The sequence below is a fragment of the Pseudorca crassidens genome, chromosome 7, assembly GCF_039906515.1.
Source record: "Pseudorca crassidens isolate mPseCra1 chromosome 7, mPseCra1.hap1, whole genome shotgun sequence".
NCBI classification, from domain to species: Eukaryota; Metazoa; Chordata; class Mammalia; order Artiodactyla; family Delphinidae; genus Pseudorca; species Pseudorca crassidens.
Window position 1 is genome coordinate 113,606,510 of NC_090302.1, and position 27,250 is coordinate 113,633,759.

Consider the following 27,250-nt stretch of genomic DNA (forward strand, 5'->3'; position numbering starts at 1 on the left):
GTACAGGGATTGCAGTGGGGAACTGAAGGACTCACTACTCTACTCTTCCCCAGGAAGATGCCAGAAAGCTCCCCATCTGTCTCCTGCCGCCTGTGATTTCAAAACCATGGCAGTGGGCAGTTAGCAGGTGGAATAGTGTGTGTGTGTGTGTGTGTGTGTGTGTGTGTGTGCGCACATGCTCACATGTGAGTTCTGCACTTAACTGCCTTCACAAAATTCCCTCCTTATTAATGCCTGAGGAATCTAGAATCCCAGAGGAAAATTTAACAACACTCCTGAAAGAGCTGGGAACTGGCAGCTCCTTAGACAGTAATGCCCCTTCACCTTCCTTGATATCAGTCAGCCTTCTCAGCCCATCCGACAAATGTTACAGCATTTTGGGGGAAATAAAACCAGAGTGTTCAAGCAGTGTATTCAAGTCACCGGGAAAATAGGTTGCAAAATGCTATAATTTTTATTATTTATTTTTTGATTTGTTTGAATTTAAGTTTCTCCTTTTTACCTCTGCCTTTCAGTAGAAACAATGTGTGTTTTGATCTAATTGAAAACATGATATCAGTCTCATGATTTTTCTCCCTTTGATTCTTGAGCTGGGCACTGCATCTGGTGCATTTTATTTTCTGTTTTTCTTAAGGCTTGCCCTTTCTTTTTAAATTTCTAGCCAAACTTTATCTTTCAAAGGTTGACTTTTGAATTCTCTGGCTGTCCAGTGGTTAGGACTCCATGCTTTCACTGACGAGGGCCTGGGTTCAACCCCTGGTCGGGGAACTAAGATCCCACAAGCCACGCAGTGTGGCCAAAAAAATAAATAAAGGTTGACTTTTTTTTTCCCCCATAGAGTTCTGTAGATTTTTGCTGGTGCCCTCAAAATTTGGAGGAAAAGTTACTTTTTTATCCTTGCTTCTTCTGCTTGGCTGTGGTCATTAAGCACTTTACGTTGTATTTTTATTAAGCCTGTTGGATAACAGGACAACATTTCAGCACCTCTGTGGTTGACAAAATCCTTGGTAACAGTTTTTCCCTCAGAGTTTTTGTAAGTCATCAGTTTTTATCTGAGTGAATATAGCTTATTTGCGGCTTATATTCTTTTAATTACTAGTTGATGACAGAATTTTATTTTAAAATTTAAGTTAGAAGGTTTTAATGTTATTTTTAAAATTTGAAAAGTAAGTTTTTTTTCAAGTAAGTTACTCCATATGCATATAGGGAAATTTCACTTGACATTTTTCTTTGGAAAATACGCATGTTTTTGATCCAAACTTTATTTATGGTCATATAATAAAACCTACTAAAAAGAAAATTCAGGACCAGGTTTTAAAGTACCTGAGTCAATTTTCTGAGTGCTCATTTCATAAAAAATGTTAATCCTCTTACACTTTTCTTACATTGGCATAGTTAGCAGCCCACTTGCTTTAATACCATCTGTGGTGGAAACTAATTCCTCTACAGGAAGATTTTACCAACAGGTTAATAATGCCTAGTCACATAGCAATGGTACCTAGCAGATGTGCGTGGTATGTAAGTCTGGTAATTAAATATTAAGCTAAATGCTCCTAGAAGGATGATTCAAAAGATTAGACACTGTCCTTCTCATTCTAATTAGATGATGTTTGCTTTTCTTTAAGTGCTGCAAAGTCAAAGTGTAGGAGTTTGTACACATATGTACAAAATAAAGATATTTCTACTTTAAAAATTATTTTTCTGTTAATGAAAATTTTGTATGAGGTCTCACATAATAATATTTATGTTTTAGTTCTTCAGTAAGTATTTGTTTATTCAGTTAGAGTCTAAACTTTAAGAAAGGGCTTCATCAGCCCTGTGTTCTGCTTAATACTGCTTTTCCACTATTGAAATCCTCACTGTGGGTCCCTAATCTTTCAGAGGACTTTACGTATCTAAAACTCGAATGAACTCTTAGTCCACAAGTTCTTCCATTTGCGTGCCCCAGGGAGAAAGAAGCAGCTCCTGGGGGGAATGGAGCTGCTTGCTGAGTGTGCTTCCGGGGTCTTGTAGACATGGTCAGAAGGCCTGAATCTCAGTCTCGTTTTTGTCATTTATTGACCACGTGGCCTTGACAAGTCACTTGAGCACCTTGATTCATAGTTTCCGTGTTTCTAAAGTGAGTTTTGTATGGATAAAATTTAAATAGTAGGATAAACAGCTTTAATAACTAAGGTATTATATGAGTGTAAGATATTACTTGCATAAATCAGTTCATTTCAGCATCTGTAATTGCACAAAAGTAGAATTAATACTCTGGGCAGTGCCTGGAGGGCAAGACCCCCGCAGTGAGGCTAGTGCCCAGCTGTCGCACATCCACACCAAGATTTTGCTGAACCTTCAAAACTACATGAAAGAAAAATATTTAGTCTGGCTCTTCAATATTGAAGCATTCTTTCAAAACTTAAGGAATTAATAATGTTGATAGTTACATGATTCTCTCTGACAAATCAGGAACATTTTATACAAGTCATCTTCGGGCGTACGTATTCCAGATGTGTCGTGTGCTTTATTTATCAATTGTGTGAATCCTCATTTCCTTTGTTAAAAACTATGTGTTTTTTCAGATTTCTTTTTACCCACAACGAGTACTTTTAAGTAGAAAGGAGCGCATGTATATGGAGTTGAAGTAAAATTTCAGAAAGGTAAAGTTTTGGTAACGTTCCATTTAATTTTTGATTCTCAGTGTGTTTGAAGAGGCTGACACAGACTTACAAGAGCTTCAGGCCTCCATGGAGCAGCTGCTGCGGGAGCAGCCTGGGGAGGACTACAGCGAGGAGGAGGGGTTGGGCCTGAAGACCAGCGACGCGGAGCAGGCCGCCAACGGCACGGACGCGGGCGATGAGGACGACAGCCCTAGCAGCGAGAGCGCTCTCAACGAGGAGTGGCACTCGGGTGCGTGGTGGCCCACACTGCAAGCAGCGTGTCTCTTTCTGGCCTCCAACACGAGCCCCTTCCAGCCTTAAGTGAGGCTGAAGCCTGTTCTGTGTCGCTGACTTGCGTCCACTCTCTCTTCTTACACAGTCTGCATACATAGTTGTCCCATTTCTTTTCCACTAAAGTATGGAAATGCTTCTTGAAGGATTTTTATCCTGTTATCCTCCACTTCGTGACTTATTTTCCTAGTAATAAAGATAGTAACTTAGTTTTCTTAGCCCTTTATGTTTTACAAAGGGCTTCCACATACAGTGCTTAACCAGCAGGGTTAAACTGAAAGAGTTTTTAAAACCTTGACACTTCTTTGTTTTTTTTTTGGTTTGGAAACAGCTCCTTGTTCATATCATTGACCCTAAGATGCATAGAAAATTTGTGTATTTAAATAACGATTTATTTGAGAAGAAGAGGTAATGTGAAAAAGAATGATTCTGCATTCATTTTTCTTTTACTAGAATTTTTCAAATTACCTTGGGCATGTACATGACATAAAACATATAAAGCATTTATAATACTTTTTAAGTGCCTTCCAAGTTTTATGATATACATCTTAGGTCATCTATATGCTTGTTCATGTTTTGCCCTATGTTTAATATCAAGTTTTTAAAAATAGAGTGGGTTGCCTCAGTGCAGAACATACGGGTATGCTGTTTCCTTTTTTTTTTTTTTTTTTTTTAGCTAAATTCAGTGACATCTCTTGGAATAGTTTTTATTCTAACCTGACTCACTGTTTATGTCTATAAAAGAAAAGATTTCTAAAGTAACATTCCTGTTAAGACAAATTTATATATACATACATTGATTAACTATATATATGACAAGTATTATAATGACAGAAACTTTATATTGAATGTACAAGTAGTCTACCAATGACAGTATTCACGTGTCACAGGATTTTAATCAGTTATGGTAAGAATTATTTTATTCAGTCTTTTACATCATAAAATGTCTTCTTTTTTATTTATGTTTTTAGATAACAGTGATGGTGAGATAACTAGTGAATGTGAATACGACAGTGTCTTTAATCATTTAGAGGAACTAAGGCTTCACCTAGAGCAGGAAATAGGCTTCGAAAAGTTCTTTGAGGTTTACGAGAAAGTAAAAGTGAGTAAAATGTCACTTAAAGCATTTAATTTTGAAACATGCTCTGTTTGAATTACTAGTGAAATGTCAGTGATTTTTATTGGTCATTAGACCCATTATAAATAATAAACAAAGTCTCCAATTAGAGGAGGTTAACATTCAAATATTAATTTATATTTGAAAATTTGGTATAGGCTGTTCATGAAGATGAAGATGAAAATATTGAGATTTGTTCAACAGTGGTTCAGAATCTTTTGGGAAATGAACATCAGCATCTTTATTCCAAGATTCTTCATTTAGTTATGGCAGATGGAGCCTATCAAGAAGGTAAGATTTCCTCACATCCTTATATTTTAAATAAGTGTGCAAAAAATAAAATGACAAATGTAAATTGATGACGTTATATCACATGCATTTTGGTGAAATCTATATTGGAATTATATGTAGTACTTTGAAGCAATTAACTGTGTCCTTCTTTTTGACTGTTTCTGGCATAAGCTTTTATTGGCTTAAGTTTTTTAAGTCAATATTTTAATTTAATTTGCAAGTAACATTTTGAATGAGATTTTTTAAAAGCCTCCTTATTGGACAGCTCTAGAAATTAGAATACTTTTTTTATTAAGGAGGCAGAATTAAAATTTTAGACACATACGTAAAATTTCTCCTAACTAGAACCAAATGTAATCTCTTCTGTTGAGAGTAAGTAGAGTTCATCTACAGTGATTTGAGGGTAAACCATTTTTATATTTGGAAAATATTTACCAATAGAATTACTCAGAATGTGTTAGGACTTTATTTAAAGTTAAAAATGTTTTTCCCGTTAAATTGGTCAAGAGCACTAAGCATGGAACCTAGAGACCAGAATTACATTCCCGACTCTGACAAGCTGGTCATGACACAAGGTGATTTATTTTGTCTCGAGTTTGTTTCCTTTGCTATCAGATGGAACATGACCTCCAACCTCATGCACTGTGGTGGATTTTCAGAGTGTTTATGGAGCCCCCGTGGGCCTGGCACTTCATTTCTGTGGCCACTGAAGGGCATGGTCTGTGCTTACATGTTGTGTACAGTTTCCTAGGGAGATAAGACAGATAGATAGGAAAGAAAGTGTAAAACTATACATAGAAGTGCTCATTCTGAAATGTTTTCAGTGCAGTAGGAATTAGAGAAGGGAGATCAAACTGGGAAAAATGGAAAGAAACGTAGAAGGCGTGACTTGTAGGGAAAAGAACAAACCAGCGATTCATGTGTGTTAGGGTTAGACTGACTGTATTAGGAGCTTCCTGTTGAGAATTAGTCTTTGTGATTGACCCTGTGAAATGTGTAAGGAACTGGAGGAAACCAGTGAAGGTTTCTGAAGGGAAAGGACTGACATAGTGGAAGAGGCAGTGGGAGCACCTGATGGAAACGGTAGAGGCAGTTGGCGTGAGTTGGTGAGGACCCGGACTTCGTGTTCAGAGGGGTGTTCAGTTCAGGTATTTCAGAGCCAGGGTTTTATTAAAATATTTGACATTTTGACTCATGAAAAATTACGTCTGCTAAAATCACAGCTCAAGAATGCTTTTTATTTTGGGAGAAACTTTATGGTTATGTAGACTTATTTACATTAACTGTAAGCTCAGCAAAAACTTTCTTGAGTTGCTTTAATGGAAGTAAAATTCTTGATAAAATTCTAATAGTTATCGTTAAATTGAAAGTAGAAAATCTTCAGGTAGAGTAAGTACTCTTTTTTAAAAAATTAATTAATTTATTTATTTTTGGCTGCGTTGGGTCTTTGTTGCTGTGCATGGGCTTTCTCTAGTTGCGGCAAGCAGGGGCCGCTCTTTGTTGCGGCGTGCGGACTTCTCATTGTGGTGGCTTCTCTTGTTGCGGCGCACAGGCTCTAGGCGCGCAGGCCTCAGTAGCTGTGGCACACGGGCTCAGTAGTTGTGGCTCACAGGCTCTAGAGTGCAGGCTCAGTAGTTGTGGCGCACGGGCTTAGTTGCTCCGCGGCATGTGGGATCTTCCTGGACCAGAGCTCGAACCCGTGTCCCCTGCACCGGCAGGCGGATTCTTAACCACTGTGCCACCAGGGAAGCCCAGTAAGTACTCTTATAGCTTCAGACCCCACTGCATTTTCATTACTTTTCTTCTTAAGCTAACAGAATAACTGCCAAGGAGTAGTTCAGGCCATTAGCAGCAAGGAACAGATTGAACGTAAACCAGTCCTTCTTATAAGCCAGCAGATAGTGCTGCCTGTGTGCTTCACTATGTAGTAGTTCAGATTATCAGAAATAGGCGTAAACAGAATCACGTTTTATGCTTATGGTGGTTGCTATGAAACCTATCAGTAGAAATTTAAGGGAGCTCTTATTAAAAAAAAATGTCAAAGGACAATAAAATAACTCCACTTTGGGGAAAAAATATAAGAACGTACTTATCCAAATAAATGTTTAGTGTCTTCAAAGCAGAGGTACAGACTTATTCTAATGAAGGTATTCCATTACACAAAATATCTTGAAACTTCTCTTTCAGAAATTCCCTGACAGCTTATATACCAGATTCTTTTGATTGTCTTTCTAGATACAAGTCTATTCTGAGAGCATTTAATTTTTTTGCAAAAAGCTTAAAGTTACTTGCAACCAAGTTTAGTGAATGAAGTGGGTAATCAAGATAAATGATATGTGATCTTTTTCAGTAACTTACCGTGCAGTAATGAACCTAATTTGTATAATTAGTTTGTAAACTGATTTGGAATATTTTGAACAAGAATTCATTTCTAGGGCTTCCCTGGTGGCACAGTGGTTGAGAGTCCGCCTGCCGATGCAGGGAACACAGGTTCGTGCCCCGGCCCGGGAGGATCCCACATGCCGCGGAGCGGCTGGGCCCGTGAGCCACAGCTGCTGAGCCTGTGCGTCTGGAGCCTGTGCTCCACAACGGGAGAGGCCACAGCAGTGAGAGGCCCGCATACCGCAAAAAAAAACAAAAAACAAAGCATTTCTAAAAATATTTGTCAAAAATTAATACTATTACTTTAAAGGTATGATTTGTAGACTAAAGTCAAGGATTTAAAGTGTTGATGCGTAATTTTGGCAGTATAAATTTTCATAAGATTTATTTATATTCCATCTCGTTCCCCACAAAAAGGTTTAACTACATGATATATAGTGCAATGTATATATATGTGTGTGTGTGTGTTTATACACACATACACACAGATCAAACTGAAATTAAGTTAAAAACAAGTGTTTGGGAAAGTCAACATTATCAGGCAAATGAATACCTCAGGCAAATGAGTGCAAGCAATGTAATATTAAGCCAAGTTGAAGTAGGAACAGAAAGTTCATGGTCAAAGGGTCTCTACAATTTGGGAAAATAATTCACAAATTTGGTGCTGAGATTTGTAGCAAAGCAGGAAACCTAACTAATCACTTGAGACGAAATATGTCCGTTACTCAGAGGACAGCTCTTTTTGGTATTGAAACAAAGGAAAAATGTCCAGTGATTCTTCTAAAAAGGGGACTATGATAAAGTGTTCCTCAAACTCGGGTAGCATGTGGAGTCCCCTAAAGGGGAAGATACTTTTTCAGACTCCAAGAATCTAAGTCCATAGACCTCAGTGAAAAACTGAAGTCTTAGTGTTTGCAAATGTCTTTCAGTTGTGTTTATTACTATAAAACATGGGGGTTTTTAATATATATATAAAATATTTTTATCAAAATGAATATATAAAATATAAACATTATCTGGAACTTGTATATTCCTGATTTAATTGAAATCTTGGACACCATTTTATAAAACAGCCCTGTTATGGCCTGAAAACATTCTCAGTAACTTTTACAATATTTGGATTTCATAGGACCCTTTCTCATAATATGGCATGTGGAAGTTAATGGCATGAGGCCAGAAAAATGATTGTATTTGAGTGAATCTGTGGAGAGTATCAGACTAGTTCTGTTCATACTCAGACTGCATCCTTCAGGCAGTTCTCACAAGTATCGTTTCAAGATGCTTTCCATTAGTAGTCAGCAACAGTGTGCTTGGGAGTTAGCGTTGCTTGACAGGTATTTGGAAAACTTGCCCCTTCCTTGGAGAAAAAGCACAGTCAGCTGAGCCATGAGGTAGAATTGACACCGTCCTGTGACAGCTGAGTGGTTTCAGAAGGACACATGCCTACGCAGAAGGCCATTCCCTTGCAAAACACCACCAATCACGCCGGCTAATGCACTCCTCAAGAAGCAGTACCAGGTTTACTCTACCACACAAATGAAAGGGCACGAGGACCCCGAGTTGTGGATCATAAAGCCTGCAGTAATTCCTTTAGCCTGGAAAAAAAGGTAAAGAGCTAAGCATATCAACTCATATAAGCTGGTTGTAAAATGTATATTGAATTCTCTAAATCAGCCATCCCCAACTTTTATGGCGCCAGGGACCGGTTTCGTGGAAGACAGTTTTTCCACAGAGTGGGGAGTGGGGTGGGAATTGTTTGGGGATGAAACAAGCGCGTTACATTTATTGTGCACTTTATTATTATTACATTGTAATATATAATGAAATAATTATACAACTCACCATAATGCAGAATCAGTGGGAGCCCTGAGCTTGTTTTCCTGCAACTAGATGGTACCATGTGGGGGTGACGGGAGACAGTGACACCCAAAGTGTGTTGCTTATGTCTGGTCTACCCCGTTAGATGCAGCTTAATTGTCACTTGCCACTCACTGATAGGGTTTTGGTGTGAGTCTGCAAGCAAGGGATTTTTGTTGTTGTGGTGGTGGTGGTGGTACGCGGGCCTCTCAGTGTTGTGGCCTCTCCCGTTGTGGAGCACAGGCTCCGGACGCGCAGGCTCAGCGGCCATGGCTCACGGGCCGAGCCGCTCCGCGGCATGTGGGATCTTCCCGGACCAGGGCACGAACCCGTGTCCCCTGCATCGGCAGGCGGACTCTCAACCACTGCACCACCAGGGGAAGCCCTGTTTCTTATATATTTTATACAGAGTAGCTTGTATCTCTTAATCCCATGCCCCTAATTTGCCCCTCCCCCCTTCCCTTTCCCCTTTGGTAGCCACTAGTTTGTTTATTGTATCTGTGAGTCTGTTTCTTTTTTGCATGAATATTCATTTATATTATTTTTAAAGATTCCAAAATAAGTGGTATCATGGACTATTAGACTTTCTCTGTGTGACTGCTTTCACTAAGCATATTCTCTAGGTCCATCCGCATTGCTGCAAATGGCAGGATTTCATTCTTTTTTATGGCTGAGTAATATTCCATTGTATATATGTACCACATCCTCTTTATCTATTCATGTTGATGGACGTTTAGTTTGCTTCCATATCTTGGCTATTGTAGATAACGGTGCTATGAACTTTGGGGTGCATGTATCTTTTTTGAATCAGTGTTTCTGTTTTCAGGATATATACCCAAGAATAGAATACTGGATCATATGTTAGTTCTATTTTTAGTTTTTTCCATAATGACTGCACCAATTTACATTCTCACCAACAGTGTACAAGGGTTCCGTTTTCTTCACATTCTCTCCAACATTTGTTATTTGTAGGCTTTTTGGTGATGGCAGGTGATGAGGTGATATCTCGTTTTGATTTGCATTTCTCTAGTAATTAGTGACGTTGGACATCTTTTCATGTGTGTTAGGCATCTGTATGTCTTTGGAAAATGTCTAGTCAGGACTTCTGACCATTTATTTATTTATTTATTTATTTTGCGGTACACTGGCCTCTCACTGCTGTGGCCTCTCCCGTTGCGGAGCGGAGGCTCTGGACGTGCAGGCTCAGTGGCCATGGCTCACGGGCCCAGCCACTTCGTGGCATGTGGGATCCTCCCGGACCGGGACATGAACCCGTGTCCCCTGCATCGGCAGGCGGACTCTCAACCACTGCGCCACCAGGGAAGCCCCTTCCCATTTATTTATTTGTTTGTTTTTTAATTTATGGCTGTGTTGTGTTTTAGTTGTGGCACACGGGAGTCTTTGTTTAGGTGTGTGGGATCTTCCATTGCAGCGCAGGCTCTTTGTTGTGGCATGGAGGCTTCTCTCTAGCTGTGGCACGCAGACTCCAGAGTGCACGGGCTCTGTAGTTTGCGGCATGTGGGCTCTCTCATTGGGGCACACGAGCTCAGTAGGTGTGGTGCGTGGGCTTAGTTGCCCCATGGCATGTGGGATCTTAGTTCCCTGACCAGGTGTCAAACCCATGTACCCTGCATTGGAAGGCAAATTCTTTACCACTGGACTACCAGGGAACTCCCTCTTCTGCCCATTTTTGGTTAGGTTGATTTTTGGTTTTGGATTTGGGTTTGTTTTATATTGAGTTGTATGAGCTGTTTATATACTTTGGATATTAATCCCTTGTTAGTCATATCATTTGCAATATTTTCTCCCATTCCAAAGGTTGTGTTTTTGTTTTGCTGGTGGTTTCCTTTGCTGTGCAAAAAGCTTTTAAGTTTAATTAGGTCCATTTGTTTATTTTTGCTTTTATTTCTTTTGCCTTAGGAGATGGATCCAAAAAAATATTGCTATGATTTATGTCAGGAGTGCTCTATGTTCTCTTCTATGAGTCTTATGGTTTCAGGTTTAACATTTAGGTTTTTAATGCATTTTGAGTTTATTTTTGTATGTGGTGTGAGGAAATGTTCTAATCTCATTCTTTTACATGCATCTGTCCAGTTTTCCCAGCACTACTCCTTGAAGAGAATGTCTTTCTCCATTATATGTTCTTACCTCCTTTGTCATAGATTAATTGACCATAGGTGTGTGGGTTTGTTTTTGGACTCTCTATTCTGTTCCATTGATCTATATGTCTGGTTTTGTGCCAACACCACACTTTGTAGTAGACAGTAAGTCCCCTACATATGAATGAGTTCTGTTCTGAGAGCACATTCGTAAGTCCAGTTTGTTCATAAGTCCAACAAAGTTAGCCTAGGTACCCAAATAACACAGTCGGCTATATAGTACCGTACCACAATAGTTTTATAATACTTTTCACACAAATAATATGTAAAAAACAAAGAATCACAAAAAATAAAATATTTTTAATCTTATAGTATAGTACCTTGAAAAGTACAGTAGTCCAGTACAACAGCTGGCATCCGGGACTGGCATCGAGTGAATAGGCAAGAAGAGCTACTAACTGGAGGAGGGAGAGGAGGTGGGAGATGGCAGAGCTGAAAGATCATCAGCAATAGGAGACAGAGGGCGAGCTGCAGTTTCATTCATGCCTGACGTTGATGGCACAGGTTCTGCTTCCTTGCTGGATTCAGTTCTATCTACCCTCTTGAAAAAACGATCCAATGATGTCTGTGTAGTAGCTCTTTTTTCCTCATCATAGATGACATGGTATCACTGGATTGCATTCTGAATGGCTGCTGCAACCTTCGTGTACCATTCTATGTTTGGGTCCTGAGCCTCAGAGACAACAGTGCTTCCTCAAATAAAGAGAATCCCCTTGCCATTTCCTGCATCGTGAATCTCTTCGGTTCTTCAGTTACTTCTTCTTCCTCTTGTAGCTCCACTCTCTCAATTATTTTCACTTTTCTTTCCATTGTTATCACTTGGCACTTGTTAGCCATACCAGCTACACACCGCTGCCTTTACGTGTGCTTCCTGGGCTTGAAATAAAGATACTGTATTACTGTACTCTATACAGTACTGTACAGTAGCGTACACAAAAGCACAACCACTTATAGAGGGTGCATACATGTGACAATGTACACCAGACATGTGAACTAACTTATGTGATTGGACATGAGAATGCATGTTTGCATCTTTGAAAGTTTGCAACTTGAAGATTTATATGTAGGGGAGTTACTGTAGTCTGAAGTCTGGGAGGGAGATAGCCTCCAGCTTTTTTTTTTTTTTTCCCTCAAGATTGCTTTGGCAATTCAGGGTCTTTTGTGGTTCCATATGAATTTTTGGATCATTTGTTCTAGTTCTAGGGAAAATGTCATGGGTATTTTGATAGAGATTGCATTAAATCTATAGCCTGCTTTGGCTAGTATGCCATTTAACAATATTAATTCTTCCAGTCCAAGAGCACAGGATATCTTTCTATTTCTTTGTATTATCTTCAGTTTCCTTCATAACTGTTTTACAGTTTTCAGTGTATAGGTCGTTCACCTCCTTGGTTAAGTTTATTCCTGTGTATTTTATTCTCTTTGATGTGATTTTAAACAGGATTTTTTTTTCTCTTTCTGATGATTTATTATTGATGTTTAGAAAAGCAACAGATTTCTATATGTTAATCTTGTATCCTGCAACCTTGCTGAATTCATTTATTAGTTCTAATTGTTTGGGGGGGAGACTAGTGTTTTCTTATATAAAGTATCATGTCATCTGCAAGAAGTGATAGTTTTACTTCTTCCCTTCCAATTTGGATGCCTTTTATGTCTTTTTCTTGTCTGATTGCTGTGGCTAGGGCTTCTAACACTATGTAAATAGAAGTGGCAAGAGTGGGCATCCTTGTCTAGTTCCTGAATAGAGAGGAAAAGTTTTCAGCTTTTCACTGTTGAGTGTGATATTAGCTGTGGGTTTGTCATAAATGGCCCTTATCATGTTGAGATGAGTTCCCTTTATACATACCTTGATGGAAATTTTTATCATGTATGGATGTTGAATTTTCTTAAATGCTTTCTGCACCTATTGAGATAATCATGTGATTTTTTTATGCTTCCCTTTGTTAATGTGGTGCTGTCACATTCGTAGATTTGCAAATGTTGAACCATCTTGCATCCTGAGAATAAATCCAACATGATCCTGGTGTATGATCCTTTTTATATATTTTTGGATTTGGTTTGCTAATATTTTGTTGAGGAGTTTTTTTTTTTTTTTTTTGCGGTACGCGGGCCTCTCACTGTTGTGGCCTCTTCTGTTGCGGAGCACAGGCTCCAGACGCGCAGGCTCAGCGGCCATGGCTCATGGGCCCATCCACTCTGTGGCATGTGGGGTCTTCCCAGACCAGGGCATGAACCCTTGTCCCCTGCATCTGCAGGTGGACTCTCAACCACTGCGCCACCAGGGAAGCCCTGTTGAGGAGTTTTGCATCTATATTCATCAAAGAGATTGGCCTGTAACTTTCTTTTCTTGTAGTGCCTTTGTCTGGTTTTGGTGTCAGGGTAATGGTGGCCTCGTAGAATAAATTTGGGAGCATCCCATCCTCTTTAATTTTTTGGAATAGTTTGTGAAGGATAGCTATTATTTCTTTATATGTTTAGTAGAATTTCCCTGTGAAGCCCTCTGGTCCTGGACTTTTGTTGGCTGGGAGGTTTTCTTTATTACAAATTCAGTTTCACTACTAGTGATTGATCTGTTCAGATTGTTTCTTCTTGATTCAGTCTTGACAGGTTGTGTGTTGCTAGAAATTTGTCCATTTCTTCTGTTCAATTTGTTGGCATATAACTGTTCGTAGTGGTATGATTTTTTTGTTACCTCTGTGGTATTGGTTGTTATTTCTTCACTTTCATTTTTTTTATTTGGGTCCTCTTTTTTTCTTTTTGAGCCTCACTAAAGGTTTATCAACTTTGTTCATCAAAAAGAGTTATCAAAAATCAACTCTTAGTTTCATTAATCTTTTCTATCTTTTTTTTTTTTGGTCTGTATTTTATTTATTTTCTTTACATATTTTCCTACCTTTTGCTGACTTTGGGCTTTGTTTGTACTTCTTTTTCTAATTCCTTTAGGTGGTAGGTTAGGTTCTGTTTTTGAAGTTTTTCCTGTTTCTTGAGGAAGACCTGTATGCCTATGAACTTTCCTCTTAGAACTGCTTTTGCTGCATCCATAAGGTTTTGGAATGTTGTGTTTTTATTTTCATTTGTCTTGAGGTGTTTTCTGATTTCCTCTTTGATTTCTTCATCGACCCATTGGGTTTTTAGTAGCATGTTGTTTGGTCTCCATGTGTTTGTTCTTTTCCCTGTTTTCTTTCTGTAATCGATATATGGCTTGATATAATTTCTATCCTCCTAAATTTGTTGAGACTTGTTTTGTGGCCTAGCATGTGATCTATCCTGGAGAATGTTCCATGGGCACTTGAAAAGAATATGTACTCTGCCGTTTTTGGATGTAAAGTCCTATAGAGATCTGTTAAGACCAACTAGTCTATTGAGCTATTTAAGACCACTGTTGCCTATTGATTTTCTGTCTGGATGATCTGTCCATTGATGTAAGTGGGGTGTTAAAGTCCCCTACTATTATTGTAGTGTTGTCAGTTTCTCCCTTTATGTCTGTTAGTTTTTGCTTTATATATTTAGGTGCTCCTATATTGGGTGCGTGTATGTTAAGTAATGTAATATTCTCTTCTTGTATTGATCCATTTATTGTTATAATATCTTTCTTTATGGCCTTTGTTTTAAAGTCTATTTTTGTCTGATATATGTATTGCTACCCCCACTTTCTTGTCATTTCCATTTGCATGAAATATCTTTTTCCATCCCCTCACTTTCAATCTGTGTTTGCTTTTAGCCCTGAAGTGTCTCTCTTGTAGGCAACATACTGAAGGGCCTTGGTTTTGGGGGTTTTTTAAAAATCTAATCAGCTACCCTATGTCTTTTGATGACAGCATTTAATCCATTGATATTTAAAATACTTAATTGATAGGTATGTACTTACTGTTTTCTTTTTTCTGGCTGTTGTAATTCTTCTCTGTTTTCTGGCTGTTGTAGTTCTTACTGTTTTCTGGCTGTTGTAGTTCTTCTCTGTTAATTTCTTCTCTTATGGTTTGATGATTTTCTTTAGTGGTATGCTGTGTTTTTTTCTTTTTGATTTTTGTGTATCTATTGTAGGGTTTGATTTGTGGTTACCATGGGATTCATATATGTTGGCATGTTGACCCATAATTATATCTACGTGTTTTAAACTGCTAGTCATTTAGGTTCAAAGGTATTCCAAAAGAGCTACATTTTTTACTCCATCTCCCAAATTTTGTGTTTTTTATGTCGTATGTTACATATTCTTGCTTATCCCTTAACTGTTCATTGTAATTATAGTTGCTTTTAACTTTTTTTTGTCTTTCAACCTATGTACTGGCTTAAGTGGTTGATCTTCAATCCTTACTATATATATACTTGCCTTTCCTAGTCGTATTTTCCCTTTCTTATAGGTTTTTACTTCTTTTCCATTTAGAGGGCACAGTTCACCATTCTTTTTAGAGTCAGTTTAGTATTGCTGTATTTGTTTAATTTTTGCTTGTTGGAGAAATTCTTTCTCTCTCCTGTTCTAAATGATAATCTTTCTGAGTGGAGTGTCCTGGGTTGCAGGTTTTTCCCTTTCAGCACTTTGAATATATATTGCCACTCCCTTCTGGCCTGCAAAGTTTCTGCAGAGAAATCAGCTGATAGCCTTATGGGGGTTCCCTTTTATATAACTCTTTGTTTTTCTCTTGCTGCCTTTAGAATCCTCTCTTTATCTTTAACTTTTGCCGTTTTAATTATGATAGGTCTTTGTGTGGGTCCATTTGGGTTCATCTCGTTTGGAACCCTCTGTGCTTCCTGTACCTGGATATCTATATTCTTCTACAGGTTTGGGAATTTTTCAGCCATAATTTCCTCACATACATTTTTGATCCCCTTCTCTCTCTCTTCTCCTTCTGGGATTCCTATAATGTGAATTTTGGAACACCTAATGCTATCTCAAATATCTCTTAAACAAACTTTTTTAAATGAAAGCAATTTTTCTTTCTCTTGTTCTGATTGGGTGGTTTCCATTGTTCAGTTATATCTTCCAGATCACTTGTGCAGTCTTCTGTATCACTTAGTGATTCATTTCCTTATAGTGTGTTTTTATTTCAGCTGTTGTATTATTCATTTCTGATTGGCCCTTTTCTATATTTTCTAGTTCTTCATTAAAATGTTCAGTGTTTAGATCAATTCTTTTCCCTAATTCAGTTAACATTTTCTTTACTAATGTTTTGAATTTTTTATCTGGAAAATTATTTATTTCTATTTCATTATTTATCCAGAGTTTTCTCTTACTCTTTGAATTGAGAGCAGTTCCTCTGCCTTTTCTTTCTTTTTTTTTTCCTATTTTTAAATATTTTATTGACTGTAGTTGATTTACATTGTTGTTTTAATTTCTGCTGTACAGCAAAGTGATTCAGATATATATATATATATATATACACACACACATTATTTTTTTATATTCTTTTCCATTATGGTTTATCCCTGGATATTGAATATAGTTCCCTGTGCTGTACAGTAGGACCTTGTTGTTTATCCATTCTATATATAATAGTTTGCATCTGCTAACCCCAAATTCCTAATCCATCCCTCCTCACCACCCCACCTTGGCAACCACATGGCTGTACTCTCTGTCTGTGAGTCTGTTTCTGTTTCATGGATAAGTTCATGTGTGTCATATTTTAGATTCCACATATAAGTGATATCATATGGTACCACTTGAGTAAGTGCCAACCGTGGCACCTGCTGCCCCACCCGGCTCTGCCTCAGGCCTGGGTCACCTCTGTGTCCCAAGGTTCAGTCTCTTCCCCAGTCCTGGCTACCCCAGTTCCAGTGCTACGCCATGGCTTGGAGTGAATGGGGCTGGAGAATTGGCTCTGCTTGGGCTGGGGTTGTGTGATGAGGTGGTCCCGGGAAGAACCTCAGCCGTTAGAGCGCGCCTCTCTCTGCACTGCCTCTGGGGCCAACACTCGAGCTCCTCACAACTGGACTCCAGACTTCTCCAGTCCTTGTATTTGTCACAGCATCTTCCAGCCAGCCAACAGGGCTTGTGTCCTCTGTCTAGGACCCCAGGACTGGGATGCCCAGTCTGTGGCTCGACCCGCTCACTCCCCAAGGCAAGTGTCCATCGCTGCAGTTTCCCTTTTCCTCTGAGTCCCCTCCCAGGGGCACAGGTCATGACCTGACCTCTCTTCTTCCCATCATACCAGATTCTCTGAGAATCTTTCTTACAGCCTTGGTTGTACAGCAATCCAGCTAGTTTCCAGTTTGTTTTCAGTGAGAATTGTTCCACATGTCGATGTATTTTTAATGTGTTCCTGGTGCGGGTGATGGTGAGCTCCACATCCTCTTACTCTGCCATCTTGATCTCTCCCTTTAGAGTCCTTCTTTTTCGAAATTCTTATACTGCATATCTAGATGTCTTTCCCCAGACTGTCGTCTTTTAGGCCACATCTTAGGAGATAACAGTAAAACCATGTCATCTGCATATGGTGCTTAGACACTTTTATTTTCTGTGTTGGTGGGGCGTAATGAGGGAGGGGATGAATAATGATATGTAGTACACCCAATAGTGGTATCAGGGGCATTAAGTTAGAAGTTAAAAAGATTTTCTACAACACATTTCTGTTTTATTTAATCAGAAATTATGTGAGTCCTCAAAAGACAGCCTGAACTATTCAACTCCCCCAGCTGTTACAGTGCAGGTTTGGTAAGCACCCACAGTATGCAACTCCCCTGTCATAGTGCAGGTGTGGTAAGCGCCTACAGTATACAACACCCCTGACTGTGACAGTACAGGTTTGGTAAGCACCTACAGTATACAACACCCCCATACTGTCACAGTGCGGCTTTGGTAACTGCCTATAGTATACAACACCCCCATACTGTCACAGTGCAGGTTTGGTAAGCACCTACAGTACACAACACCCCCTTACTGTCACAGTGCAGGTTTGGTAAGCGCCTACAGTATACAACACCCCCATACTGTCACAGTGCAGGTTTGGTAAGCGCCTACAGTATACAACACCCCCATACTGTCACAGTGCAGGTTTGGTAACCACCTATAGTATACAACACCCCCATACTGTCACAGTGCAGGTTTGGTAACTGCCTACAGTATACAACACCCCCATACTGTCACAGTGCAGGTTTGGGAACCACCTATAGTATACAACACCCCCATACTGTCACAGTGCAGGTTTGGTAAGCACCTACAGTATACAACTCCCCTGTCACTGTGCAGATGTGGTAAGAACCCACTGTATACAACTCCCTCATATTGTCACATTGCAGATTTGCTAAGTGCCTACAGGTGTAGCAATTGGTAAAATAAATGCCACTTAGTCTTTAGCTAGGTACTAGCTAGTCTAGAGTCAGAGATCAAATAGAGATAGTACAATGTGTGAACTGCTTTATATTATTCCTAAAAAATTTATTCTTTAAGGAGAGGAGGAGCCAAGTGTAGACAGTCATAGAATGGCAAAGGCCAGCAGGTCCTCGTTTAGAACATTGATCTTAGCAGTCCAAACTTGTAAACGGCTAAGAAGGAAACAAAGACCTTCCTTCTACATTTATTTTAGATAGATTATTGTGCTATTTATGTGATGAGATTCTGTACACCAGTTATAGTGAAGGAATGAAATTTTCATCTATCACTTGGATAAGCCCCACCAATATGATGAGTTGAATAAGTAGTACATGATACCATTTATATAATGTTTAAAAGCAATTTTATTTAAATGTGCATATATGTAATAAAAATAAAAAGCCATGGGAAGGAAGGGGACACATCAATTTCAGGATACTGTTAACAGCCCTCAGCAGGAGGAGAAGGCAATAAGATGGGAAAAGGGTGCTCTCTCTCTTTAATGTGTTTTTCTTGAATCAGTTCTCCAAACCAATGTGGCCAAAAGTTAACTTTTACTAATTCTAGATATTAGGTACCTGTGTGTTCATTAGTTTATTCTCTGTACTTTTCTGTTTGAATCTGTACTTTTCTGTTTGAAACAGTTTGTCATTGTAAAAAAAAATAAGTAAATTATAGTACACAGCAATAAGTGTAACATTGAAAGCAATAAAATATGTTGTGTAAAGTGATGGTCCAGCTATATTGGAAGAAATAAAGTGTCAGGATAATTCTTCCCAGGGGAGAGGACGTCAGAGCTGGATTTTGACAGATAAGTGGGGATTTATCCCCCAAGGCATATGTCTCCTTGTACATAGAGGGGTGCCAGCTGTTGTACTACAGGAACTGTAAGCTCTTCAGTGTTACTAGAGCATTTATTATGGGGACAGCTGGGGAAGATGGGCAATGGAAGTAGACAAGGCTAGAAGTACTTAAAAGACCAGATCCTGAAGGGCATTGCAGTCCACATAAGGAACACAGGTTCTGTCCTGAGCCTGTGGGGAGCTCGTGAGGGGTTTCAAGCAGTGCAGTGATTAGAGATGACACTTCGATTTTAACGGAAGAGCTTTCTGGAGTGTGAAGATAGTGACTGTTATGTAAGGTTAAATTAAGCAGTCTGTTTAATTCATTCCACAGTGTTTTTTTAGACTAATGAAAATTGGAGATAACTAGAATGTGTATAAATACAAATGGTTAATTTAAATATACCATATCTGTAAAGAAAATACTACACAGCCATTGAAACTGACATGGAATATATCTATGATTTATTCATTTTCAACATTTTATTGTAAAATTTTTATCATATGAAAATGTTGAAAAAACTTCAGTTACCACCCATATGCCCACCATCTAGATTCTTCCATTAACATTTTATAATCTTGCTTTATCACTTATTTGTCCATCTTTCCATCCATTATGTGTTTCAAAGGGAAAAACTCAAGTCTCAGAACTGCATCTTGTTGTAATTTTTTAAAACATATTTGTGTATGCATAAGTAAGCAGTCTGGGAAGATTTATATAAAACTGTTAGCTTTGGTTATCTTTGGCTGTTAGGTAATTTTTGCTTCCCACTTAATTCTTTATTGTACTGTCTGAATATTTTACATTGAGTTTGTGATATTGTAATAAAAACTACATTTAAAACTACAGTAAGGCTCTTTTCCTTTAGTGTGACAGAGAATGAGTTTTTTACTAAGTAAATACATAGAGCTTGATTTGCAATGAATGAATTAAATTTTTTTCTTTTTGTACAGATAATGATGAATAATGCTCAGAACGTTTAATCCTCAACGGAATGAAAGCATTTAAATTTTGGCTCATCAGAATAACAAGCTTCAGTGGGAAATATAGCAATTTTTTATAAATGAAATATTAGATTTAAAATGAGCATGCTGATTACATGAAAATGATGGAGAAACATGCCATTTTTCAATTAAGATTCTAGTTTTTTATCTATTTTATTTTGTTTATTGAGTTCTATAGTTATCTCCTACAGAATATACACTTTATTAAATGTTCCAACCAAAGTGTAAAACACAGTGATCCAGACTGGACTCAGTGGCTTTGAAGAAGATGTACCATGCAGCAAGGTAATTTTTACTTTCAGCAAATGTCTTTAAGTTGAAAGAGTAACTTCTGTTGTGAAAGACCTGCCTTTGCTTTTTCAATTATGCATTTAAGCATGACCCTTTTTTCTGTCTACTTGTTTTCATGGCCAGCAATTCTAGATTAAATAACCTTGTCAAGGGCTGTATTTAAATCTTAACATTTCGAAGATGGAACTTTTAGCCTTAAAGTTTATATTCTCAGTCCTTTTTCAACCAGTGTGTCTCCTGAACTAGCTGAATGGAAACAGGCTATAAAAACAGTCTTAGAAGTCATTGAAAAATTTGATTACGAAAGAATAGCAAAAATATATTTCCTGATATTGAAAAAGTTAATTACTTTTCTTTCTTTCTGAGGACCAGAACAAGGAAGACTATATCTAAAAATTAGTCTGTGAATTTTAACATTGATCTAGCATATAACATAAAGTTGCCGTTTTGATTTTCAGCTTCCTCTCATGCATGTGCTTTTTAAGAGATTCAAAAGGAGAAATGAATCATTTTTATTTTGACAGTGTGACAGTTTTGGTAACTAGTATTCCAAAGGGGGGAAATGTTTACCTCTTTCAACACCATTAGGAGAAGATTTTGTTAGGTCATTAAGACAATGGTCACACAGCTTCAATTGCAGTATGCCAGGTGTTACATCATTAGAGATGTCTGAAGTCCAGATGCTTTTAGTAATAAAAGCAGAATTTTGGAAACTCTGAGAACAAAGAAGCCTTATTGTCATTATCTGTAATTTGAACAGAAGAATCGTATGTTGCAGCACTATCAGTAGTATGCTGAATTAATTATGTATATTATTTCTAACATCCAAAGCTAAATACTTGATTTTTATATGTTTGTTTATTTTATGATATTGCTATTAAATTTTTACTCTCTACCTGAAGTACACTATTGGTTGTCTTTTATTTAATAGCACTGTTATTAATAGAATGCTTTTACAGAGAGCTGAGAATACTTTGGATTATTTTACCTGAACATTTTAATTTTTTTTTCAATAGAAGAATATTTGAATTCTGTAATTTAATTCTCTACAGTCTTAAATGATGATAATGATTTGTGGGAGTGAGTATTTTTAAATTCTTAACCTAGAAATGCAAGTAGGAGTATAACACAGTAGAAAGAGTTGTTTAGCCATATTTCAAAAGATGTCATCTATACAAGAACAGGAGTGACAAATAGGATATGTGCCATCTTCAGTCAATTGGTAGTGAGTGGCTCTGGGGTGTTATTATGGAAAGGTTGTCTGCCAGTGGTAAAGAGGGTTTTTATTTTTCAGTAAGTTCTATTGTAGGTGTTGGAGGAGGAACGTGGAAGTATCTATAGATTCATAGAATATTAGAGCGAGCAAGGGCTATCAGGATAATTTAGTGTTATCTACATTTCTCAGGTGAGGGCACTGAGTTGTCACATGAGTGCATTCACTTGTGTAGATGGCCAGGGTCAAACCAGTTCCTGGCCTTACCCTGTGCTATTACTTCCACATTCTTTTAAAATTTATCTCCTCTAGAGAGTGAAAAGGAATAGATTTAATAGGAAAAGGTACATTTAGCATTAATGCGTTAAGAATTCTGCAGAGATGTTCTGTTTCTGGGAGTAGCATACTGTTCTAATTTACCTCGCTATTGAAAACAACTTGTAAATGTTAAATAAAGTTGGCTTTTTATCCATAAATTAGCACGTATTCTACCCTTTATCACTTCATTGATGGATCTTTCAAGATTGCTTGTGTATATGTGTGTTTAATATATACCTGAAAACAGAAGAGGTAAGAAGATGAATTGCAAGGCCATCACTTTGGAGAAAGCCTCAACCCAGAGATGACTGGAATATTGGAGAATAAATACGCACTTTTGACTGGAGAATATGTCCAGTGCCTCTCACTTGGGTAGAATGGGCTCACGGAGCAAAGGTGCAAAAGGTAAGGCCAAGCATCCACCACACTGGAGAATCATGTAGGAAACCCTGTGTCAAGGTAACACTCCAGAAGGCTACATCCTCACAATCAAGGAGAACCCCAAACTCAGGGACTGTCAGAAGAGAAGAGGACCAAAAATCCCCTGGAGGTTGTAGCCACAAACCAGCCACCAACTGGTTTTGTATCTTGAGGAACAAAACCTGGGTGGGTCGGGGAATTTAGACCCAAACATAATTTAAGGTGGTTCCCAATTGGTAGTGCCCCGTGAACGCAGAAGAAGCCATTCCAGTGCCTCTCTGAAGGAAGGCACATTTCTTTTGTGTCTTGAAAAGCACCATAAATAACATTTTAAGAGCAATGATAAACACAGAGTTAAAAATATAATAGTACACAAGAAATCAAGACAATGTAAGTGGGAAATATCAGGAACAGAATATGCACAGACTTCAGATTTGGAATTATAAGAGATGTGTTATAAAGCAACTATATTTACTGTGTTTAAAGCTAAAAAGTGATGTAGATTTGAAGAACCAAATACAATTCATTTACATGAAAAATGCAATAACCAACATTTAAAAACGAAGTGGACATACTTGGCAGCACACTGTATGTGGCAGGGAAGAGAATTTAACAAACTGGAAGAAATTATCCGTAATAAGCACACAGAAAAAGATGGAAAGTATACAGAAGGAAAGAGATTCAGTGGGAACGTCTAATGTATGTTTGATTGGAGTCCTAGAAAAAAAGAAAGGGGTAAAGTTATTCATAGATATAAAGGCTGAGAATTTTTCCAAACTGTTGGAAGACACCAGTCCACAGATTGCAGATGCATAGTGAATTTCAAGCAGGATGAAGTAAGAGAAAAGCATGCTTGGTGTCTGCAAAGTAAAACTGTGTAAAATCAAAGACAAAAAAACATCTTAAAAGAAGTTGAAGATAAAAAAGGCATACTACTTTCAAAGGAATGTTAAAGACTGACAGTTGGTGTTTCAGCAGTAATAGTGAAACACTGAAATGGTATCTGTAATGGACTGAAAGAAAATAATTGTCATTCCAAATTACATACGTAGTAAAATTGTCTCATGGGTGGATAAAAATGAATCCTGACTCCCACTGCTGGCCATGAAGAAGTAAAAGAGAGGGGATTTACCTTCCCACCTTTAACAACTCAAACACTGGACAAAATACATGAAGCAATGCTTCTCAGACAATGGGAGACAGACAACAAAGGGAAACATATGCGGTAAACCATGTGATTGCCCAAGTTTACTGCATAGAAATAGCATGGACGTCAGGGGACCCATAAAAAACCCAGGGTTCATCCTAAACTGAGGATATAGAAGTTAGAATTTAGAGAGGTGAAAGCAGCCATAATTTGCACTGCAGAGTTCCAGAAAGCAGAGAGCTGCACAGAGGGCTAGAAAATCTCCAAATATTCGGAAAGTAAATACATTACTTTTTTTTTTAATTGAAGTATTTTTGATTTTCAATATTGTGTTAATTTCTGGTGTACAGCAAAATGATTTAGATATGTTTCAGGGATGGAAAAAGATATTTCATGCAAATGGAAGTGACAAGAAAGTGGGGTAGCAATACTCATATCAGACAAAATGGACTTTAAAACAAAGGCCAGGGCTTCCCTGGTGGCACAGTGGTTGAGAGTCCGCCTACTGCTGCAGGGGACACAGGTTCGTTCCCCCGTCCAGGAAGATCCCACATGCCATGGAGCGGCTGGGCCCGTGAGCCATGGCCGCTGAGCCTGCGCGTCCAGAGCCTGTGCCCCGCAACGGGAGAGGCCACAACAGTGAGAGGCCCGCGTAACGCAAAAAAATAAGTAAATAAAACAAAGGCCATAAAGATAAAGGACACTACATAGTGTTAAATGGATAGATACAAGAAGAGAATATTACATTTATTAACATACATGCACCCAATATAGGAGAGGCTAAAAATATAAATACAAACATACATAAAGGGAGAAATTGACAGGAATACAAAAGTAGTATTAATAGTAGGAGACGTTAACACCCCCACTGACATCAGTGGACAGAGCTTCCAGACAGAAAATCAGTTAGGCAACAGAGATCCTAAATGAAACAATGGAACACTTAGACTTAATTGATATTTTTTAAGACATTACATCCATAAACAGAATACACATTCTTTTCAAGTGCACATGGAATATTCTCTAGGATAGATCACATACTAGGACACAAAACAAGCCTCAACAAATTTAAGAGGATAGAAATCATTGCAATAATCTGTTTTGACCAAAACAGCATGAAACTAGAAATCAAACACAGAAGGAGAAACAAGAAAAAAAACAACTACATGGAGAGTAAACAACATACTAATAAAAAACCCGATGGGTCAGTGATGAAATCAAAGAGGAAACTTTAAAATACCTTGAGACAATGATAACACAACTATACAAAAATCTATGGGATGCAGCAAAAAACAGTCCTAAGAGGGAAGTTCATAGCAATAGAGGCCTTCCTCAAAAACAGGAAAAATTCTAAATAAACAACCTAACCTACCACTTAAAAGAAAAATAACAAATGAAACCTAAACTCGCAGAAAGAGGGAAATAATAAAAATCAGAGAGGAAATAAAATAGAGATAAAAGAAACAACTGAAAAAAATCAATAAAACCAAGAGCTGGTTTTTTGAAAGGATAAACAAAATCAACAAACCTCTGGCCAGGCTCACCAAAAAGAAAAGAGAGAGGATCCAAATAAAATAAGTGAAATAGAAGAAATAATAACTGATACCACAGAGATGCAAAAAATCATAAGAGAATACTACAAATAGTTATATGCAAACAAATTGGACAACCTAGAAGAAATGGACTAATTTCTAGAAACATACAACCTAAGACCAAATCAAGAAGAGACAGTTTGAACAGATGGATCACTGGTAGTAAAACTGAATTTATAATTTAAAAAACTGCCAGCAAATAAAGTCCAGAACCAGGCAGCTTCCCAGGGAATTCTAGCGCACATATAAAGAAGATCTAATACCTATCCTTTTCAAACTATTCCAGAAAGTTGAAGAGGACAGGACACTCCCAAATTCTTCTACAAAGCCACCATTATCTAGATACCAAACCAGAGAAAGACACTCCAAGTGAAGAAAATTACAGGCCAATCTCTGATGAATATGCATGCAAAAATCCTCAACAAAATATTAGCTAACCAAATCCAAAAATATATAAGAAGGATCATACACCATGGTGAAGTTGGATTTATTCCAGGGATGCAAGGATGGTTCAACATTTGCAAATCAACAAACGTGATAGCACCACATTAACAAAGGGAAGTAGCCTGGCTCTTTGGTAGGGCTAATGGTGGAGTCTGGGAGGGCTCATGCCAAGGGGTACTTCCCAGAACTTCTGCCAGTGTCCTTGTACCCGCAGTGAACCACAACCACCCCCCACCTCTGCAGGAGGCCCTCCAACACACGCAGCCGTGTGGCTGACAGGGTCTTGGTGCTCCGGCCGGGTGTCAGGCCTGTGCCTCTGAGGTGGGAGAGCCAAGATCAGGATATTGGTCCACCAGCGACCTCCTGGCTCCACGTAGTATCAAACAGCGAAGTTCTCCCAAAGATCTCCATCTCAATTCTAAGACCCAGTTCCACTCCACGACCAGCAAGTTACAGTGCTTAACACCCTATGCCAAACAACTAGCAAGACAGGAATACAACCCCACCCATCAGTGGAGAGGCTGCCTAAATCATAAAAAGTTCACAGACACCCCAAAACACACCACCAGATGCGGTCCTGCTCACCAGAAAGACAAGATCCTGCCTCATCCACCAGAACACAGGCACCAGTCCCCTCCACCAGTAACCATAGACAACCCACTGAACCAACCTTAGCCACTGGGGGCAGACACCAAAAACAAAGGAAACTACGAACCTGCAGCCTGTGAAAAGGAGACCCCAAACAGTAAGTTAAGCAGAATGAGAAGACAGAGAAATACGCAGCAGATGAAGGAGCAAGGTAAAAACCCACCAGACCAAACAAATGAAGAGGAAATAGGCAGTCTACCTGAAAAAGAATTCACAATAATGATAGTAAAGATGATCCAAAATCTTGGAAATAGACTGGAGAAAATACAAGAAATGTTTCACAAGGACCTAGAAGAACTAAAGAGCAAACAAACAATGATGGACAACACAATAAATGGAATTTTAAAATTCTGTAGAAGGAAGCAATAGCAGAATAACTGAGGCAGAAGAACGGAAAAGTGACCTGGAAGATAAAATACTGGAAATAACTATCGCAGAACAAAATAAAGAAAAAAGAATGAAAAGAATTGAGGACAGCCCCAGAGACCTCTGGAACAACGTTAAACACACTAACATTCGAATTACAGGGGTCCCAGAAGAAGAAGAGGAAAAGAAAGGGACTGAGAAAATATTTGAAGAGATTATAGTTGAACACTTCCCTAATATGGGAAGGAAATAGACCATCAAGTCCAGGAAGTGCAGACAGTCCGAGACAGGATAAATCCAAGGAGAAAGATGCCAAGACACATATTAATCAAACTACCAAAAATTAAAAGCAAAAAATATTAAAAGCAGCAAGGGAAAAGCAACAAATTACATACAAGGGAATACCCATGAGGTTAACAGCTGATCTTTCAGCAGAAACTCTGCAAGGAAGAATGGAGTAGCAGGACATGTTTGTGATGACATAAAGTGATGAAAGGGAAAAACCTACAACCAAGATTACCAAGCAAGGATCTCAATTCAGATTCGAAAGAGAAATTAAAAACTTTACAGACAACCAAAAGCTAAGAGAATTCAGCACCACCAAACCAGCCTTACAGCAAATGCTAAAGGAACTTCTCTAGGCAGGAAACACAAGAGAAGGAAAAGACCTACAATAACAAACCCAAAACAATTAAGAAAATGGTAACAGGAACACACATATCGATAACTACCTTGAATGTAAATGGATTAAATGCTCCAACCAAAAGACTTAGAATGCCTGAATGGATACAAAAACAAGACCCGTATACATGCTGTCTACAATAGACCTATTTCAGACCCAGCGCCACATACATACACTGAAAGTGAGGCGATGGAAAAAGATATTCCATGCAAATGGAAATCAAAAGAAAGCTCGAGT

General features: G+C 38.4%; 1 protein-coding gene across 7 annotated transcripts in view; it reads left to right on the forward strand.

Annotated features, from left to right (window-relative positions):
* NEK1 (NIMA related kinase 1) overlaps positions 1-21,084 on the forward strand; it is a 231,468-nt gene extending 210,384 nt beyond the window's left edge. For all 7 annotated transcript variants that reach the window (XM_067745387.1, XM_067745386.1, XM_067745396.1 and 4 more), the window contains 4 exons: positions 2,687-2,895; positions 3,908-4,038; positions 4,212-4,344; positions 19,842-21,084. In XM_067745387.1, the coding sequence (XP_067601488.1) occupies positions 2,687-2,895; positions 3,908-4,038; positions 4,212-4,344; positions 19,842-19,855 (487 nt within the window). In that variant the 3' untranslated portion in view covers positions 19,856-21,084. The remainder of the gene's footprint in view (positions 1-2,686; positions 2,896-3,907; positions 4,039-4,211; positions 4,345-19,841) is intronic.
* The last annotated feature ends 6,166 nt before the right edge of the window (positions 21,085-27,250 follow it).